Source organism: Lissotriton vulgaris, unplaced genomic scaffold (genome assembly GCF_964263255.1).
Source record: "Lissotriton vulgaris unplaced genomic scaffold, aLisVul1.2 SCAFFOLD_1120, whole genome shotgun sequence".
NCBI lineage: Eukaryota > Metazoa > Chordata > Amphibia > Caudata > Salamandridae > Lissotriton > Lissotriton vulgaris.
In genome coordinates, this window is record NW_028250926.1 from 555,325 (window position 1) to 574,698 (window position 19,374).

At 45.6% G+C, this 19,374-nt stretch overlaps 1 protein-coding gene across 1 annotated transcript; it reads left to right on the top strand.

Moving 5' to 3' along the window:
• Positions 1 to 13,175: 13,175 nt before the first annotated feature.
• On the top strand, positions 13,176 to 15,436 carry LOC147663078 (uncharacterized). Its single transcript, XM_086950696.1, has one exon. It carries the CDS (start codon positions 14,004 to 14,006, stop codon positions 15,267 to 15,269), a length of 1,266 nt encoding a protein of 421 aa, XP_086806822.1. The 5' UTR covers positions 13,176 to 14,003; the 3' UTR covers positions 15,270 to 15,436.
• Positions 15,437 to 19,374: the final 3,938 nt, after the last annotated feature.

A 19,374-nucleotide genomic window follows, 5' to 3' on the forward strand; every position in this document is an offset into this window, starting at 1 on the left:
GTCACAGTGTTGGAGACTATTTACACAGTTCAGTAGGGTGTATCTTGAGCAGTGGTGTATTCTACTTCGGAGATATTCCTGAAGACACTTAGGTTCCGGTGGACAGCAAACCTTCAGTTAAAGAGAGTCTCCTCCAAAATCTCTAAACCATGGTACGATGGCCCGCTTAACGACGATAGACGAGCTTTGAGACAAGCGGAACGTATGTGGAGATCTACCCCGTCAACTATGCACCTCAATACACTTAAGAAAAAAAGAAATGCTTACTTCAGGAAAATCAAAAGATCGAAAGCTGACTTCTTTAGCCATATACTAGACCAAGCAAAAAACCGACCAAAGAAACTCTTTGAACTAGTCAAATCTCAATCCAAGGACGAACCACAACGACTACCTAACATGTCCAGCACTCTACCATCATGTGGAGAATTCTCTACCTTCTTCAATCAAAAAACAGTCAACTTCAAGAACGATTTCCTCACGGATCTAGACCTATACTCCAGCCCCCATAGCAAAACACTCAGCAAACTAAAAAACAATGCTACTTGGTCATCCTTCGATACCTACACAGAATACTCCATAGGCAAGATCCTTAGTACCCTGAAGCCCTCCAACCACCTATCTGACCCTCTACCTGCAAACGCTGTAAAGGATCTCAGCCCTTGGCTTCTCCCGCTCTGGACCAAAATCATTAATAGCTCCCTTCAACAAGGATGCATCCCGGACTCACTCAAAGTGGGACAAGTATCGCCCATACTAAAGAAACCTACAGCTGACCCTACTGACTGTAATAACTATAGCCCTATCTCCAACATCCCTACTTTAGCCAAATTGCTAGAAAAATGTGTTCACCTCCAACTGACTAAACACATAAATCACTTTGACCTCCTCAACCGACATCAATCCGACTTCCGTGCAGGCCACAGCACTGAATCAGCCATGACACACATTATAGATGACGCGCTTCAAATTCTTGACCAAAATGGTACCTGCCTCCTCATCCTACTCAACCTTTCATCAGCATTCGACACGGTCAAACACGAGAACTTACTTGATCTGTTGAACACCAGAATGGGTATTTTAGGGACTGTACTCAAATGGTTCACCTCCTTCCTTCATAACCGTACTCAGAAATTCAAAATTAACAACACTATGCCCAGCCCCGTTCCAGTAACATTAGGGGTCCCCCAAGGATCATCTTTATACCCAACCCTGTTCAATCTAGTCATGGAGCCACTCACCGCAATGCTTCATGCCTCGAATGTACAATTCCACATGTACGCGGACGATACCCAACTTTACCTCAAACTTCAATCCCCGGAAGACATCTAACTTCTCAACGCAACGCTGAAGAACACACAAGCATGGCTGGCAGAGAACCATCTCAAACGTAATGCTCTAAAGACTGAATTCCTACTAATAGCCCCCCCCTCCAAAATCCCCATCGCTCAAGATTGGCTTAAACACCTCAATGCATTCACGTCCAACCTACCATTGTAGACTCTGCAAAATCCTTAGGTATAACCCTCGACTCCAATCTCAATATGGAACGACATATCAGCAATGCAACGAAGGGAGCTAATTTCCAAATCAACACCTTGAGGAAACTGAAACCCTTCCTCCCAACCAACGACTTGCGAACTGCAGTCCAAGCGCTAGTTATCCCTCGGATTGACTATGGAAGTACCGCCCTCTACGGCCTCCCCCTATCTACAACTGCACCATTAAGAGCCTCTATCAATGCGGCAGCAAGGCTCATCACTGGATCTAAAAAACACTCACACATCTCCCCCCGACTTAAAATCTCTGAACTTGCTACCATACGAAGCCCGAATACACCTGAAAATCGTGTGCATCATGCACAAGGCCTTACACCACAACTCCCCCAGTTACATTGCTCAGAAATTGACAATCTCAGGAGGCTCAAGAGCAACAAGAAGCGCACAAACGCTCCTCCTAAAACCACAAAGATTCCACAAGAAAAAAACTACAAACGTTCCTTCTCAGGGATGGCTCCCAGGATCTGGAATGCCCTCCCTCCAGAAACAAGACTTATCTCATTGCATCCTTCAAAAAGGAAGTCAAATCGATCCTTATGGCTAAATTCACTTGAATATAAACTTTGTAAACATAGTTTGACTGCCTATCTTTCCACTGTACTACACTGTCTGCCATGTCCTATTTGTCTTTTTGTAAAGCGCTCTGATATCTGTAAGGAGCTGGTTTGCGCTATATAAAACTTTGAAAATAAAATAAAAATAAAATAAATAAAGACGGGGGATAACCTTGGTGGATGAGGGCCTCCATCAAAGGTGATGATGCTTCCAGTGCACGGTGATAGAGTAGCTTAAGACTTCCCTCTCCTACCTGGACTCCTCTCTCACTGGAGTCTCCTTAAGGCGCCAGGACCGTGTGGACTGTGCGGGCCTCTTTTAGGCTGCGCGAAATCGTCGCTGAGGAACTGCCAACATAACCACAGCCAAGTCATTGCTGCAGCCGCAAAGGTTGGTGTCTCAGGGTCTGTGTGTTCTAGCCGTTAGGACTCAGGTTCACATGCCTACCTCAGATAGTCATTGGGTGACAAGTCTCCATCTGTGACCTCCATGCTTCCCGGTGCCTGTTGTAGAGCTGCTGCAGACACATCTCTCTTTTTGGGATTCCCCTCTCACCGGAATACTGTTGAAGGCCCTTGCCCCTGGATTGCGCGGAGCCTCTAGTAGGCCATGCTGAGGTGTCGCTGCGGAACTCCCAACAGGGCTACGGCCAAGCCTCGTGCAACCCCAAGGCTGGCTAGTCCAATGGTCGAGTATGCTCTCTTCGGCAGGCCTCAGGTTCATGGGGGCGCACAGAAGATTTCTGGGTGGCTAGGCTCCCAGGGAGCTAAGAATTTCTAGTTGGACTCCGGATGTTTTGAGCGATTGGACCCACTCTGGTGGTGCAATGCTCCTTAGATGTTTCTGATTATGCACATGGATAATGAGTAAGATAACTTTCTTTCACTTGGGCGAGACGGCAATATCTTACTTGCGGTGATATTGTTGAGTGAGAAGGAGTGGAGGGGCTTTGCGGCCACTTGCAATTATCTTTTGGTTGGAGTACTTGCTAGCCGTAATGCCATTGATGGCTAGCAGCTGGTGGTAGGTGACTGGACAGTCACACTGTGCAGCGTGGGGCCTGAAGGCGCTTACTGGAGGCGTACGGTTGGTCCTTCCGCATAGCTACCTCTAGTGATATCATTGCACCTCAGTGGCTGGCTTGTGTTGATAAACAACTTCTCCAGTGCTGGCATGAGTCCTCTGTCTTATTGCTCGTCTCCCTTACGTGCCTATGTGGTTGTTCACCCTGTGGGATCATGGAACTCTTCTTCTCTTCCTTTGTGGTGTAGCTTCCTGCCACACTCTTCTTCTCCTTCGCGATGTGTCGTCCTGCCACGCTCTTCCTTACTTTCGACAAGGTTCCTTACTCTAATGTGGTGTTCGCTGTCTCATGTCTCATGTTCTCATGGACATTTCGCTTAACGCGTCCGGTTCTTAGGACTGTCTTTCCTTTGCTGTGGACCTGTTACAGGTTGGTCCTGTCAGTAGGACATGCTTCTACTCCTCGTGGACCTCTTGCAGGCCCCAACCCCTCCGCAGGGATTTTCACGGTGCTCCTCTACCTGGATGGAGGTCACCATCTTCCATCTCCTTCACTCAAGGGAGTAGTGTTTGTGCCTCAGTCCTGCGCCATTGTGGCAATAGGTCCTGTTATGTTATGTTAAAATTTTATTTTTATAGCGCACGGCTACTCCAGAGGAGTGTCCCGGCGCTTTATCGAGGCAGCTCAGTAAAAAAACATAACACCATAAAACAGACACCAAACATGGGAAAAAAGAGACATCCTAAAGGTTAAAAAGCCAGGTCTTAAGGCTCTTCCTAAACAGAAGGAGATTAGAGGAAGACCGTAGGTCCAAAGGCAAGGTGTTCTACAACTGAGGGGCCCTCAAACTAAAAGAGCGTCCCCCAGTGCGTTCCTTCCTCCCTCGAGGAACCACAGCCAGAAACAAAGATTCCGACCGCAGCGATCTAGTCGGGTGGTAGAGAGCCAGTCTGCGTTGTAGGTACTTTGCTCCGGCGCCAAATAGCGCTTTATGCGCCAAGGTCAGTGCTTTAAACATAATCCGCTTCCGGATGGGCAACCAATGAAGCGACCGCACCAGACCCGAGGCTCTCACTCGCCTATGGAGGCCAAAAATGGCACGGGCCGCGGAATTCTGCACAGCCTGCAGCCGTTGAACAAGATAGTCCAGAAGACCCACATACAGGACGTTCGCATAGTCCAGTCTGGAGCCAATTAAGGCTTGCACAGTGATCTTTCTATGCTCTTCTGATAGCAGAGGCAGGAACTTCCGGAGCATCTTGAGTATGCCAAAACAGGTGCCCGCCAGGCCAAGAATATGTGATCTCAGCGTCAGATTATTATCAATCTTCACTCCCAGATTTTTTGCCACAAGCCTGTCGCCAATCAGGCATGCTTCGCAGGGTCAGTCACTTTGTGTGACATGCTCCTTCTTGTTTGCAGTGTGATGAAGCGTCTGGCCACATGTCGCACGTCTTCAGTGCACAGGCTGTGGTGGTAGCTTGCCACTTGGAATGTGCAACTCTCCTCTTGCCTGTCCGGGGCCACTGGCAACTCTGTCTTGAGGCTATGTGGGGGAGGACACTCTGCCATCTTTGGCCAACTGCAGGGCAGTACTTCTGCATTTGAGATGTGGTCGCTCTCTTCCGGAGTTCATGCCATGCTAGGCCTTCACTCCTTCCTTTTTTCCACTGGGTCACGGGTGGCGCTTGGTTCTGTGCTGCAGGCAATTAGGCTATCAGTAAAATTCTCTTGGAGGGTGCTCTTGGCTGGCTCTCTATGCCTTATTCTTTTTTTCGGAGGGAGGTCTCTCTCTCCTGGGCTCCTCCTTGTGCTGGCAGGTTCACTGGTGTTGCCCTCTGCGCACCTCTGACTTCACACTTTTGATTCTCCTTGCTTGGGCGCCTTCTGCTGGCGCTTTGCGTGCCTGCTTTTCTTTCTTGCGGTGGTGTCCGTTCATCACCAGGTGCGTTCGGTAGTTTCCTCACTTGTGGTGGCGTCAGACAGCCACTGGGGCAGCACATGCAGCGCAATGCTCCTCTTGCAGTTGCGGCCTTGGGTGTGTGTGTAGCACACAGTGGATACTTGTATTTGGCTAGTTGGCCAACAGGGCTTGCCGTCTGTAGCTTTGCTGGTTTGGGATGTCTTGGGCTCTTTCTTAATGCAAAGTTTCACAACCTCTCCCCTCAAAACACTACACAGCTCACCAGAAGTGTGTGGTGTCTACATGGCCTTCTCTTTGATGTGAATCTGGTTGCGCCGTCAGGCCTGCACAGGCAGTCAGTCTACTGGGGGCGGCATAGAAACCATAGCACTGCAGAGGGTTGTGACTGTTGCTATGTACTCCTTGTCGGGCCGCATTCCTTTTCATTTACTTACTGGGCACAGTACAGGTAGCGGCCACTAGACGTCCCTGCAGTGCAATCCACTCCTGTCTCTGCTTTCCCGCCTTACCGTTGTAGACTCTCATTGGTACAGTCACTGATGGGGGACAATCGGGTCACTGCAGCAGGCAGACAAAGTATGGGGCACTGCCAGTCTTTATTTCCTTCGCCTAGGGCGGTGCAGTAAGGTGACTTGGCTTTTCAAACCTAGTCCTGGGAGGGGGGCGCCTCATCAATGGTAGGTTACAGCTGATTTACTCAGCTCTGCGGCCTTTTCATTGTAAACTACTCCCACTACGCAGATGCGGTAACCAGAGATGGCCACTAAATTGGACCCCAAAGTTGGATTGTCCGTCCCTCCCACGGGGAGGAAGTAAAAGATGAGAAAAAAGCTCCACCTTTTGCAAACAGAAGGTGGCAATTTATTCACATAGCTCTTGGCTGCTCTGAATTTTAGGTGGACCGGGGGCAGCCAATCTGGGTACGGTCCTAAAGAGTTCTTTGATTGAAGATTCGGCCAGTTTAATTGGGTTCGTGAAAAACGATCTTTTAGTATTTAATAAGACCCTTTTATAGTATGTAATACTTTGTAGGGTTCTTTCTTTTCTTCATTGTATTCTCTCCACCAGTTGCATTCTAGACGCTTACAAGCTAGTTTTTGTTTCCTTAGTTCATCAAAGTACCAGGGAGCTGTTGGTTGGGAACGTTTAGGAAACTAAATTTTCACAAGGGCCAATTTTTTACATGCTGTCTCTATCCACTTTGTAAAACAGATGGTAGCCTCCTCAACTTTTGTGGGCAATGAATAAGCTGTTGCCATAAAAAAAATTCTTCCAAGTCTGTGCCCTTAATTTTATTCCATTTTCTTAATTCTATCAGACTATTAGAGGCCCCTGTGCTATTGTGTTGATTTGGAAGGACCAACTCGAAATGAACTGCTACATGATCTGTCCAAGCAAGTGGCAGCAACCCTGTACTTGTTAGCTGTGGATGGTTGGAGAAAATCCTATCCAGGGTATGCCCTGCAACATGGGTGCGACCTTCTACATGTTGCCTTCAATCAACACAACTCATCACATCGAGAAGAGCGGTTGTGTCAGGGTCAGCAGATGCTTCTAAATGAAAATTAAAGTCCCCATGAATAGTGAATGACTCAGAGCAAAGCCCATCCTCTCACAGGGTTCCAACTGAAGTTAGAAATGTGTTCCTTGGTCCTGGTGGTCTGCCCTTAAAATAGTGCTGGTGGGGAGGTAGAAACTAAAAGAAAGTGCTTTGCAAGCTGAATTGGATGCAGTCTGAACGGCATGAATAGTAGCTTGAGACTGGTCTTCAGAAATCTCTAGTAACACGGGAGGCCAATAATTCCCATCCACATAACAATCATTTCTGCAGAATTCTGATTACAGAGGCCAACTCTGGACTCCCAATTTACATAGGGATCGTGTTGTTCCCGCTAGGGAATCCAAAGCACTATGGCATAGATTGGAGATGTGATTCGATTATAAAAACAACCATCTTCTTTTGATTACTGAAAGACACTTAGGGGCTTGCGGGGGCCCGGCGGTGGCGATCTCCCCATCACCCTATTATAAGATGGGCGGTGGGACCGCTAAAGCCCCCAGGAAACATCAGTGTTGAGGTGGTCAGGAGGCATCCATATGCTTGGTGGGAAGAACACAGTCCCTTCAAGCCTATTAGGAGGTTCCTCTCTGCCAGGGTATAATTGGCGCTTCCTTCTCCATGAAAACTCTCGCATAGAGGAAACAAAGGTGGTCCTACATCGCCCCCTTCTGCCTCACGCCCTGTGGAAGCACACAGAGGGGCACAACATGTACCTCCTGTGTGCATGCATACTATTTCTTGCACAGCACAGACTGTCCAGTCCATGCCGTTTAGGAACTGTTTTTGGCGTTTCCATTACGGTGCCTGCTTTTAAAAGGCACCACTGTGGGAAGGCCCAAAAAAATCTTACCAGGCAAGAGCAAACTCCTAATCTGGTGGGCAGCCCCATCACAGGTTTGGTGGCACAGTGAACCAGCGGCTGCACAGCCAAACTCGTAATCGGGGCCTAAAAGTGGACCAGAGATGGAGGTCATAAGACTCCAAAGTCAAGAGATCAGTTGATTGATTATATGTGATCCGCAGATGATTCCGCCTGACAGAAAATTGGAGTGTCTAGTTACAGCCCAATTCTATACACATGCCGCAGGCACCGGAATCTACAGGGCAGGAACAAAGAGACTGCCCAGAATGTAATTGAAGGATGAAATATAAATTGAACACGTCTGAAGTGGATCCACCAGGCTAGCTGAAAACTTCAGGGTGAGTAGACTCTTCCAACTTTTCTCCTTCACAAAGGGCTGATTATGGTGTTTTCCCTGTGGCCTGGATGATCGAACAGTACAGTTTCACAGCAAGAATTAGAAGCTTCCATATCAGACAAACAAACGTCACTTACATCTTCCATCCCTTCTGGCATAAGCCAATTGGCATCTAGTAGACCCAACATGCATTGGTTTGCCAGGCAAATCAGGCGAAGGATTAATATATTAAGTAATTGGCTTAGTCCACCTCAAACCTCAGGGAATAGAAATAGAAATGAAACTGTGTTCTCAGTTTTTCCACTCTCCTTCCTTCCAGTCTACATTCAAGCAGGAGGACTTGACACAGAAGGTCAACAAATGTGTAAGTTCTGGGGACTCTTGCCAACTCCTCTTGTAACTCCCCTATTACCCATTTTGGCATAAGGTCATCTGAGTTTGTTCTACTAATGTGGTTTCAGCAGCAATCTCCCAAGCGTGTGTACAATGGGTCAGTACATCAGAATTCCACTGGATATCCCTCACTAGACGCCCTCTGTGGAAGCTTTACAGTCAGATCTCCCAATCACCTTCTTGAAGTTTGCCAAGATATTGGGATAATTGTTCAAACTAGGATTTAAGGTCACAACTAAGGAATTTGTCCAAGTCAGAGCTGCATTGGTCAAGGAACAATCTGACACCCTACTTTAGATCTGTTAGCAGGAAATCATCAAAAGGAAAAATAAACCACCAGGCCAGCCAAAAACTATTAATCTAAAAGGATCTTCAGAATACTTAGAAGATTAAGGACTGATGGCAGGATGGATGTGGAATATGTTGCTTGGCGAATGGCCACATTCTCGCCCTTAACTGGTCCCAATTAAAGGGCTTACTCGTGAAGGGCAGAGGGCAAGTCTACACCAGAGTCCTTGATGGAAACATTCTAAATAAATGTTGCTGTCACAACCAACTCAGGCCTGAATGCTTACCCATAATCTGGTCCGGGTCTTCTGCTGTTTGGGTCACACTGTTACTGGAAGCTACAATGTCACCAAAACTGGAATATGTGGTAGGCAAATGACATTGATAAGCTGCCACCTTCTCAGGAGGAAAAAGTCAGAGGCCGGACAAGGACTTCAGAGGATAGAAGAAAACCAGGAATACAGAATCAACAAGTGGATTTCTTTGGGAATGAGGAGTCAAGATCAGCACGTGGAGGCAGCGAGGAAACGAGTGAAGCAATGCACCCTCCATCCGGGCTGAGGCCTTTAAATAGTAAAACATCATCAAATACCAGAACAGGAAACAATGGATTGGGGAAGTGCAGAGGAAACAACGAGAAAAAGCCATGATGGAAAGAGAAAAGAAAACTTGAAGTGGACTGGCTGTAGAGTTGCTTTAAGATGCAGCTGCAAACACTCTAGCAGGTGACTAGGGGCAGCGGCTAGGAGGCCTAGAGGAAATATTCTCAAGTGAGAGACACTCTCAGCCTGCAGGTGCATGCTTTGATTATATTTGATTTATCTATTTGTAGAGCGCGCGAATGCCCAAGGGCGTCTTGGCGCTGTGAGATACCTCTGGCTCTTGAAGATGTTAAATAGGGCTATGCGGAGAAAAGCCACGTTTTAACTTCCTTTCTGAAAGATTTCAAAGATGGGCTGTTTTTTATATCTAGCCGTAGTTGGTTCCAGATTCTTGTTGTGTGCACCAGGAAACTTCTTCCGCCCCAGTTAGCTCTCTTAAATCTTGGGACCCTGATTATTTTCTTTTGGCTGGATCTAAGAGGTCTATTTGGCTCATATAGTTTTAAATGGGATTTTAGAAATTGTGATCCAGTTCCATTAATTGCTTTATATGCTGGCATAATGATTTGAATTGTATCCTTTTTTCAATTGGCAGCCAATGAAGATTTTTTAGTTTGTGGCTGATTGTTTCAAATTTTGGTATCCCTAGTATCAGCCTGGCTGCTGCATTCTACAGGCGTTGGAGTTGGAGTAGGATTTTCTTCCTGGCTCCGGCATATAGGCCGTTCCCGTAGTCCAGTCTGAACAAGGCTAATGCTGTCACCACTGTCTTGCGTGAGTCATGTGGTAGGTAAGGTAGAATTTTCTTAATCATTTTTAGGATGTACCAAAGTGATGATGCCAGTTTACTGGCTTGGGCATCAAAGGAAAGATTGGTATCTAGAGTGATTCCCAGGTTTTTCACCTTTTCTGTTGGTTCGGGACATCCTCCTAGTTTTTTTGGCCACCATGAATGGGACCATATTTTTGTGTCCCCTCCTAGTATCATGACTTCACTTTTATCCCCGTTTAGTTTTAGGCAGTTTGTTCTCATCCATTGGCTGATTTGTACCATGCAGATTTGAAATTTTTCTGCTGTGTTCTCTACGTCTTTATTTATTGAGACCATCGTCTTCTAGGTCTGGGAAATGCCAGACCCTGCAAAGTGTTGCAGTTCTCAGGTACAAGAGCAGCTAAGAAGCCGCGGATACACTTCTAAACTTAAAACTAATACAATATTTTTTTTAAACCCAGATGTTATATTACATAAAACATTAAACACCATAAAACTTTTAATTAGTATTATATATATATATTAATTAAAAGTATTAAGGTGTTTAATGTTTTATGTAATATCTATTCTATCTATACTTAATATATATATATATATATATATATATATATATATATATATATATATATATATATATATATATATATATATATATATATATATATATATTCTTACAAACCGGCGTTACCTCTCGCGCTCTCAGGATCCGCTGACACAGTAATCACTTACATGGTGCAATCAAATTGGGGGTTTATTAGAATTCTTAAGCCCGCCATGGCGCGTTTCACCGCCGTAGCGGCTTGTTCACACAGCGTAATTACGGAAAACGGGACATTACATACACAAAGTTGTTAACATAGTCGAAGGACTTCAACCACAGTTGACTTCGTTTAAAGTGTGAGCGCCATCTTTGTCTAGTCAAATTACATAGTTGTCATTCAGTATAACATTAATATGACATTGTATGTGACTGCGAGTCAATTGTATCTCTCTCTCTCTCCCTCTTTCACTGCAACGTCAAGTCAATGATGTAAAGGGTGGTGACACAGAATTGATTAATAGAACTGTACCACGAACTGTTGTTTGCAACAAGGGGGGAGATGTCATGACCTGACAAACAGACGACGGACAGGGCAACAGGACAGTAGGGACCGTGGACACTAGGACCCTGTGGGTCGTGAGGGAGGTGACCAGGTCACCGGACACCACATCCGGTCAGGGGACAGGAAGAGGACATTCTAGCTATGACCAAGGAAGAGGACGGACATGCTGTGACCCGCTCCCCACAAAAGAAATAAAAGAAGCTATCATCACCTACCTGTGTCCTGTGTTCTATGCGCTGCAAGCGAGAAGCAACAACACGACAATGCCTGCTTCAGAGCACTAGAACGGAACACGTTGATGCTTGCTTGCACAGCACCGGACTTGCTTACAGACATGCCTGCTTCACAGCAGCACATTTGCTAACACTCTACTCTGGTCCATCACAGTACTGATGCTAGTGATTCTCAGCACCAAATCTGTCCATGGCTACCCACATGCACCTTAGACCAGGTCTACTGCTCAGCTCTCTTGTGTAACAGTATTACATGTACACTAGGCATGCCTGTTGCACAGCCTGGGGTTACTCTGTGGCTTGAGCGCTCCGCAGCATCTGGGCTTCCCATGCCCGTGCCTGTAAACAGCAGAGCAGTGCACCCTCCATGCCTGACAGTGTGCCTGGGCCACTCGCCTGCTTCTGTGAACTACTTGAATTATAACTTGCCTTTGCCCTGGTTGCAGTTTTGGCATTCCTTTGGCACTTTCCGTAAAATTCCAGACAAGCTTTGAAGAGAAGTAGTGGGAGCATGCACTAGGCAGTGCCTACAAGCCATCTTGTCGTGAAAGTCACCTGTATAGCGTCTCTGCCCCCCCAAAACACTTCGACACTCTAAAAGTTGAAAGTGTGTAGATGTGAAGAAATTTTATTTGTAAATGCTGTTAGATCTCTCAGGCAGCAAAAGAGTTCCTTTTAGGGCTGGTTTGGGTTAAAGACCCATGTATGAGTTGGGCAGGGGGGGCTGGTACAATGGCTACTCAGTTCTGCAATCACACAAGTGGTTCCCCACGATCACCAGTATAATCCCTCTTCAACGTTTGAGAATACTGTACGAAACAGAGTATGAGTTTAATGTAGTGCTCGCTATGGAAAGAGGGTTTTCTAGGTGCTAAGGCACCGGCCTCTGCGAATGGGCCATGGGTCGGGAGTGTGGTTTCATGTCTTGTGCAATCCTAGCTGCTAAGTAACGGGGCGCAGTACAATACAAGCACGGTGGGGGAATAAAGTGAGGGGAACAAAGACTTGTTGGTAGAGTAGGGGGCACAATGCACATCCTGGCTTAGGAATGCTACACCAGTTAGACATCCCCTTTTTATCCCATCATCTGTTACCGCTCTATTGATGTTCCAAATATTTCTCAGTGTGACCAACTGTCTTCACGAAATGACTACAACACCGCCCAATACTGGGCATCTTTTTTACAAAACATATTTTTATGCGTTCTGGTTCAATTGTTTTACATGAAGCTTTAGAAGACTGCAACTCCTAGAATGCACTAGTTTTTTTTAAATGAAGATCTAACCTCTGGAAATACAGTATGCAGCCCACATCACGCATGCGCAGCCATCCTTCTGCCCTAAGTGAGGTGTGACTTACTAGGAGGGCCCAGGAAGGTGAAGGTCTGGTGTGCCCCCTAACCTCTGAGAATTCACGTTTTTCTGCATAGATTCGTTGGCAGCATTCTGAAAATGTGGAAGTCTTGGGCAACAGCAAGGGTTTGTTCACATACTGTTGCTCAGAAAAGAAGGGTGTCATCCAAAGTATGCCACTGGCAAACAAGCGAATGCAATAGGTCTCGAATTTTTTTAACTTTCACCTATTGGTATTGTAAATGACAATGCCTTTTACTAGTGGAGGTTTTTTAAACGCATAAATAAAAGACATTGTCATTTACAATGGCAATAGCTCAAAATCTCCAAATACTTGTTTTAATCTCCTGCTTTCCTCTTGAAAAGTGTTGGCATGTATGCAACTCTAGGCACGCAGGCAGGGTGACCAGACCGAAGGACGAAGGTAGAGGCGGGGGCGAAGGGGCACGGATGGGGAAGTACAGAGCGGGGCAGGCGAGCACCGGATCTCCAAGGGAAACGCGGGGGAGGAGCGGGTGGGGGCAGCGGTTCAGGGACGGCAGTTTCGGAGAAGCGAGCAGTGGGCCGGGCCGTGCCGAGTGTCCTTGAGCGGCTGACGCGCGAAGGGGGCGGTGAAAAAGATCGAAGTAACGGATAGTCGGTGGGACGAGACCTTCTCAGCTGGCTGCAGCGACACACCGGGTCCTCTGCCTTTCCTCCGGACCCCAGCCTTGCCCCGGGGCCGTCAACAAACCGTCTCCGCGAGCGCAGAACAGCGCCAGCTCCCCCGGGACTGCCACAGCCTGCGACAGGAAGGAGTCGTAGACTCGGTGAGGAGAAGGCCTCACCTGAACGATCGAGGGCACGCACGAGCTGCCACGACCCCCCTGTGAGGGAGCTGACCAACAGGTGCCGCGGTGAGCGCCGCCACACCGGAGACGCGGGCCTTCAGGTACAGGTGGGCTGTAGAGTCTCCGCCCTCCGGGGCCACACCGGCAGACACACACCTAGGCACAGCAGCGCGCGACGACTCTCGTTCCTTGCAGGCGGGGGCGCCAGTGCGCGTCACAACGGACGTGCGAGCGCGTGCAGCGAAGGCGGCCATCTTAGAAGGTCAGGCGAGGTCCAGGCTCAGACGCCCTCACACGTCGTCAATACTACAGGAAGAATCAGTAAACGCCTAAAAGATCTTCAGAAAGGAACGCAAGAACTTTTTATCTTAACAGAGAGTGGCAAAACGTTTTGCAAATCTTCACAGGCAAAGTTGGCGTCTACCTTTAAGACTATTTTGGATTCTGATTAGCACTGAAAGTGAAGAGCTCCTGCAATTTCAGAAGAGTGATTCACAAGAATCAGCATCACCCTTTGACCCCGCAGGAAGGGGTATTTGGCGGTCATCTTTACCACCTCACTTAAGAACAACATTTTGGTGGATTGGTTGCTATTGTAGATTGTCAAAGAGATGAATCTAAATGCTCTCTCTTGGTTTGACATGTCCGAGACCTGGAACCTGGGCCCCAGATGGCGAAAATGGATTAGAAAATTTGACAATCTCGTGTCCCTCACAGGTGCATCTCAAAAAATGCAATTGAACCTACTGCTACACTGGGTTGGTCCTGAAGTGGATAATATCATAGACACGTTCACACAGGAGGAGAGAGAAGATGTCACAAAACTGAAGAAAGCCCTCAGTGTGTGCTTTGAACCGAGAAAGGACCTTCAGCACCTGCGTTACCAGTTCCATTCTGCAAAGCAAGGCCCAGATGAATCCATGGAGGGCTTTGTACTGCGTTTGAAAATTTTGGCATTAGATTGTGACTTTGATAAATATTCCACAGAAGAAGCAATCAAATCACAGGTAATCGTAGGGTGTGCATCTCCCACACTCCGAAATCAGCTGTTGGGTGAGTCTACTAAGATAGGGGACAGTCAGCCGAGTGAAAGCATTCATGTGCAGTCAGATGCATTAAACAAAAGCACCAAAGAGCACGAACACAATGACCAAGGAAATGAAGTGCAGGGGGCGCCACACTTGAGTAGATCGAAAACAAAGAAACCTGTTGCACAATGTGACAGGTGTGGGGGCCAGTGGCCACATGATGGTCAGTGCCCTGCCATGGGCAACACTTGTGGTCATTGTGGGAAGGAGAACCACTACCAGTCTGTGTGTAGGGCGAAAACAGCACCTGGCATCCGCTCTGGCAAAGCAGGAAGCAAGCCAAGCAAACAGGACGAGATTTCTGGCAAACCTACACAAGCCCAAAAATCCACAGACAACCACGTGCAAAACCAGAAGCCTTGGCCATCACGCTCTTCGTCACCTGCTGAGGGATGGGTTGGTGGCCTTCAAATTCCCGGCGAAAAGGGTGGCCTTAGGCTTATAGTAAATGTAGCAAACAAGCCGATTGAATGTCTAATCAGCACAGGTTCTACGATAAACGTCATGGATTCAGTCACATACAGCAGTCTTTCCCCTCTGCCGCCCCTGAGAGCCACTAGAATGAAGATATATTCTCGTATGGGCCCATTGTTATCATGCAGTGGAAAGTTCGATGTCAAGCTGGCATTTGGAGATCGGGTGACAATGAGTGAAATGTACGTACTTAATGATTTGTGGGCTGTAGATGGATACCTAATAGGAAATCCATCAATAAAGGAGCTGAGGCTAGTGATATTTAACTTTATTGGTTTGCCTGAAGTAAATGATCAACAGGAAGAAGACATTTAAGGCAGGCACACTGGCCTATTTCCCCTCGGGACAGCAAGTGGACGGAGGGAGGAAAGCTCAACACTTTTTGCCATAATTAAAAAAGAATGTGGAACACAATTTCACACTTTGCTTGGTATTATGGACCAATGTCTGTGTTGTGTTGAATTTGAATAAAGATAGTTAAAGGCAAGAAGTAGTCTGCTGTGCTTACTACTGGCACCCCCAACCAAAGGTAAACAAAGATTAAGGTCTACAGGAAATATGATGTAGTAAGGCTAGTGAGTAGCCCGTCCAAGGTCTTAGAGAAGTAGGTGTGCCGTTCTGACTAGACCAGTATTTTAATATCAAGCGTTGTAAAAGAGTTGGTAAAATCATCAAAGGCCTTTTTTAAATAATATAAAAAGCGTAAGAACTACAAATGTAAATATAAATGTAAATGTAATTGAAATCAATTCAACCTTATTTTAGAGTGTACCAAACTTTTCCTAACTGTCTAGGTAAGCAAGAGGAGGCATAATTGCTAAGTTCAAAAAGACAATAGAGGATTTTATATAAATACTTGTTACAGTATCAACTTCTGGCCATCCCAGAATCTCAGCACCTGAACAAATGAAAATGGATATTCTTCAATATTAACCGTGCAACCCGAACAAGGCTCTCAATTCATAAGGGCTCAAGAAAGTAGGAACGAGATTGAGCTCCTCTGGATGGGATGGGGGCGTAGTTAGAGGGAACTGTGGTCTACAGGAAGTATTTTAGATATGTGCAGAAAAACAGTGCGCTAATCTACATTAACCCAATTTTGGGGAATTGTATTGAAAATACAAATCCAAGGGTAATGTGTAAACTATTCAACATCTGGTATAGTTGCCAAATTTCTGATCTTATTAGCTGAATGGAATGTTCATGGCCTTTCACTGTTGCTGGCTGTGTTTTTGTGTGGATATTTAGAATTTTCTTTCTTTAAGGATTTTGTGTTTACTCTCTGGAGGTGTCTACTTTATTCCCTTAAATCCCAACCTGTCCGTCAAAAATAAGAGTGAAGGCCTGTGCCTTCCCCACTGGGTCACCTCTCCTTGTTACTTTAGGAAATCTTTTTCTGCATGGTTGTGTTAGCCTTTTTAGTACTATGTGCACTTTCCCCCTGCTAACCAGCTGTAGAGTGTCTGTGCTACCCATTTTAACATGGTCGGGTTGGCAAACTCCTAAATTATTTTACTTGCCTCTAAGGGCCATATGTATCGAGGAACCAATTTGCGATTCTGTAATAGAGATTTTTAAGAAATCGCTATTTCAGAATCGCAAATTGGTATGTATCAAGAAAATCGCAATTTATTTAGCGATTTCTTGATATTCCTTAATTGCGAATTCGCAATTAAGAAATACCTTCCCATTCATTTCTATGGGCCAGGTGGCCCATAGGAAGGAATGGGAATTTTTTCTCAATTTGCGATTCGCAATTTGCTAATCGCAAATTGAGAATAATTCCAAGGGTGCAGGGGTGTCCAAAGGACACCCTGTTGCACACCTGAAATAAGCATAGGTGCACATGTGGTGAACATACATGCCCTAAGGGCATGTATGTGCGTCACATGGCACTTTGAAAAATGCAAAAATGTGCATTTTTCAAGGAATTCGCAACTTACCACCAACTAGAAGTTGGTGGTAATTTGCAATTCCTTAAGGCCATTTAGCAAATTTTTTTGGCTTCTTACATTGCATTTAAGGAATCGCAAAATTTGCTATTCCTTAAATGCAATCACAAAATAAGGAATCGCAAATTTAGCGATTCCTTATTTTGCATGCAGATTTGTGTGATACATGCCATTTTGTGAAAATGCGTTCGCAAACGCTGAAATTCTGCAAATTTCGGCGTTTGCGAACGCATTTGGGCATGATACATATGGCCCAATGTCCCTAGAATATTGTACAAAATGTATCTAGAACGTGGAGGTTAAGTACCTTTAGAGGACTGCAGCACCTAATGTGCCAGCCACTACAGTGGTAGTGCAAACATGGCTCAAGCCTAACGTAGCCTAATTAGCAGTGTCAAAACTGCAATTTGACTTCTCAAAATAAGCCTTTTGAAAGGTCAAAATGTCCCTGTTCACTATTAATATCGCCCTATGTAGACCAAGGCATGATGCATGCTATTTAATACTAGGACATGTAGAAATGTTATGTTAACATGTCCGTAAAGTGCCTAGCACCCAAAGATTATGGCAGGCCTATCTTTGCTATGTAGAAAGCCATTACAAATATTGTATCTCAGGAATGGAATGAGCTAGAAAAATAAACAATTATTAGTTATGAAAAATCCAATTCAATAGTGAAGTCAGATTTGTAATAAATATTAAGCAAAAAGTTACCTTTACAAAATTACCCTTTATCTGCTCGAAGTTCCTGGAAGCTAAATTTACATTTGCTCTCCCACTTCTGCCAGCCAATAGTTAGCATTTGAATAGTTGTGAAAAAGGTGCAAAAAGCCTCCCAGAAGCAAAAAAAATAGGCTTACCTGAATGGGCAGATATGAGTTCTCTGAACCTCCCACAATATGAAGGTTGTTCTTTCAGTTACCTTGTCCTCTCATCCCATTCGCTAATTGATTTACTGCGCCACTACTTAAAACCTTTCATCTAGTGCATCCAGGAGAATGGCAGAAAAATGAGGGGAATTTTTCCTAGTTGGGTTGTCAGGGACCATGGGCCAGATCCACACCTTCTGCCTTTTCATCATCTTTGACGCTTATCCTCCTGTCCCTCCTCAGAGCCTACTACCCAGTTTCTGTTCCAAGGCAGGTTGTATATTTGGTTTGACTTGTGCATACCATCAAATGGTTGGGATTTTGTCGCTTGTGGGTGGGTGGACTCTGTATTCTTTTCTCTGGCAGCTTAACTTTGTTTCCAAGGCATGGGCTTTTCTAGCTCTCTAGGTGTCTAAGAGTGTCCAGCAGGGTAAGGCCCTATCGCTTCTAAGTATACCCCATATAGCAATATGTTGGTGGATTAGTAGTGTCTCATGCAGGTTAGAGCTCTGGTGACTCTGGGTGGACACCAAACACCAGACTCAAAGTGCCCAGTTGGTTTAGGCCATTTAGTCCAAGGTTGCCTCAAATTAGTTATATCTTGTTAGCTTAATAGTGCATTGAGTAGATTGGACTTCTGCTGTTCTTGGGTGAACTAGTGAAATAGTTTGTATACTGTTGGTTCCATTTAATGCACACAAATGAGGGTTTCTACTTATGCAGTTAATCTTTAAAGCTAAGTTGCATATCAATAGGTAGACTTAAACCTGCATAGCAGTTTGAATGAAAGGATGCCTTTTGCTTAAGTGTACTATGCAGTACTCTTTTATACTGGAAGCTCATGCATATGTACAGCAACAAAAACAAGATTCGAGCGAAACTCTGTTCCTCAAGCACAACATTTGCACTACTCAAGAAGGCCATGTGGTAGACCCTTTGTAGCATGCCGCCCATCCACTATTATCTTCTGTACATTTTCAGGGGTATGAAGCACTATATAAATACAATTACTATATGAGAGGAGGAATTGACTTTTTTATAGGAAAGGCGTGGTTGGCTGTGGTATGCAAAAATTGAGGATACAGTGTGACCTAAATGAAGAGAAGATCTTTTGGAACAGTAGAGGGACTGATGGTCTGTGGACACTGGGACGTCTGAGACAAAAGGGACTGGGGTCTGCAGGAAGAGAATAGTGGTAAAAACTAATCAGAGACCGGTACGTGCACGTAAAGATGTGAATGGTCTGTAAGAACATACACTGTGGTCTGTAGATGACATAAAGTTGAAAAGAAAGGATGACAGATGGAAGTCTGCAAGGAGGCTCACCTCAGCCTGCCCATTCATTCATTGAACCATCCGCTTTTCATCTTCACTCACTATTCTCCATGGGCAATTATCCTCCTAGCTCTGTCACATTAAACATTTGCCTTGTCCCTCCATTGTAGGCTTCATTCCCTGCCTTTCCCATCCATCCATCATGCATATTCTCCCCTAGTTGTGTCTCTCCCATTAGCAGTAACTCCTTGGACCTGCTTCAGATCCTATCCCCCAACACCATCAGTTCTTTGTACCACCTTTTCATCCACTCCATGCCTTCTC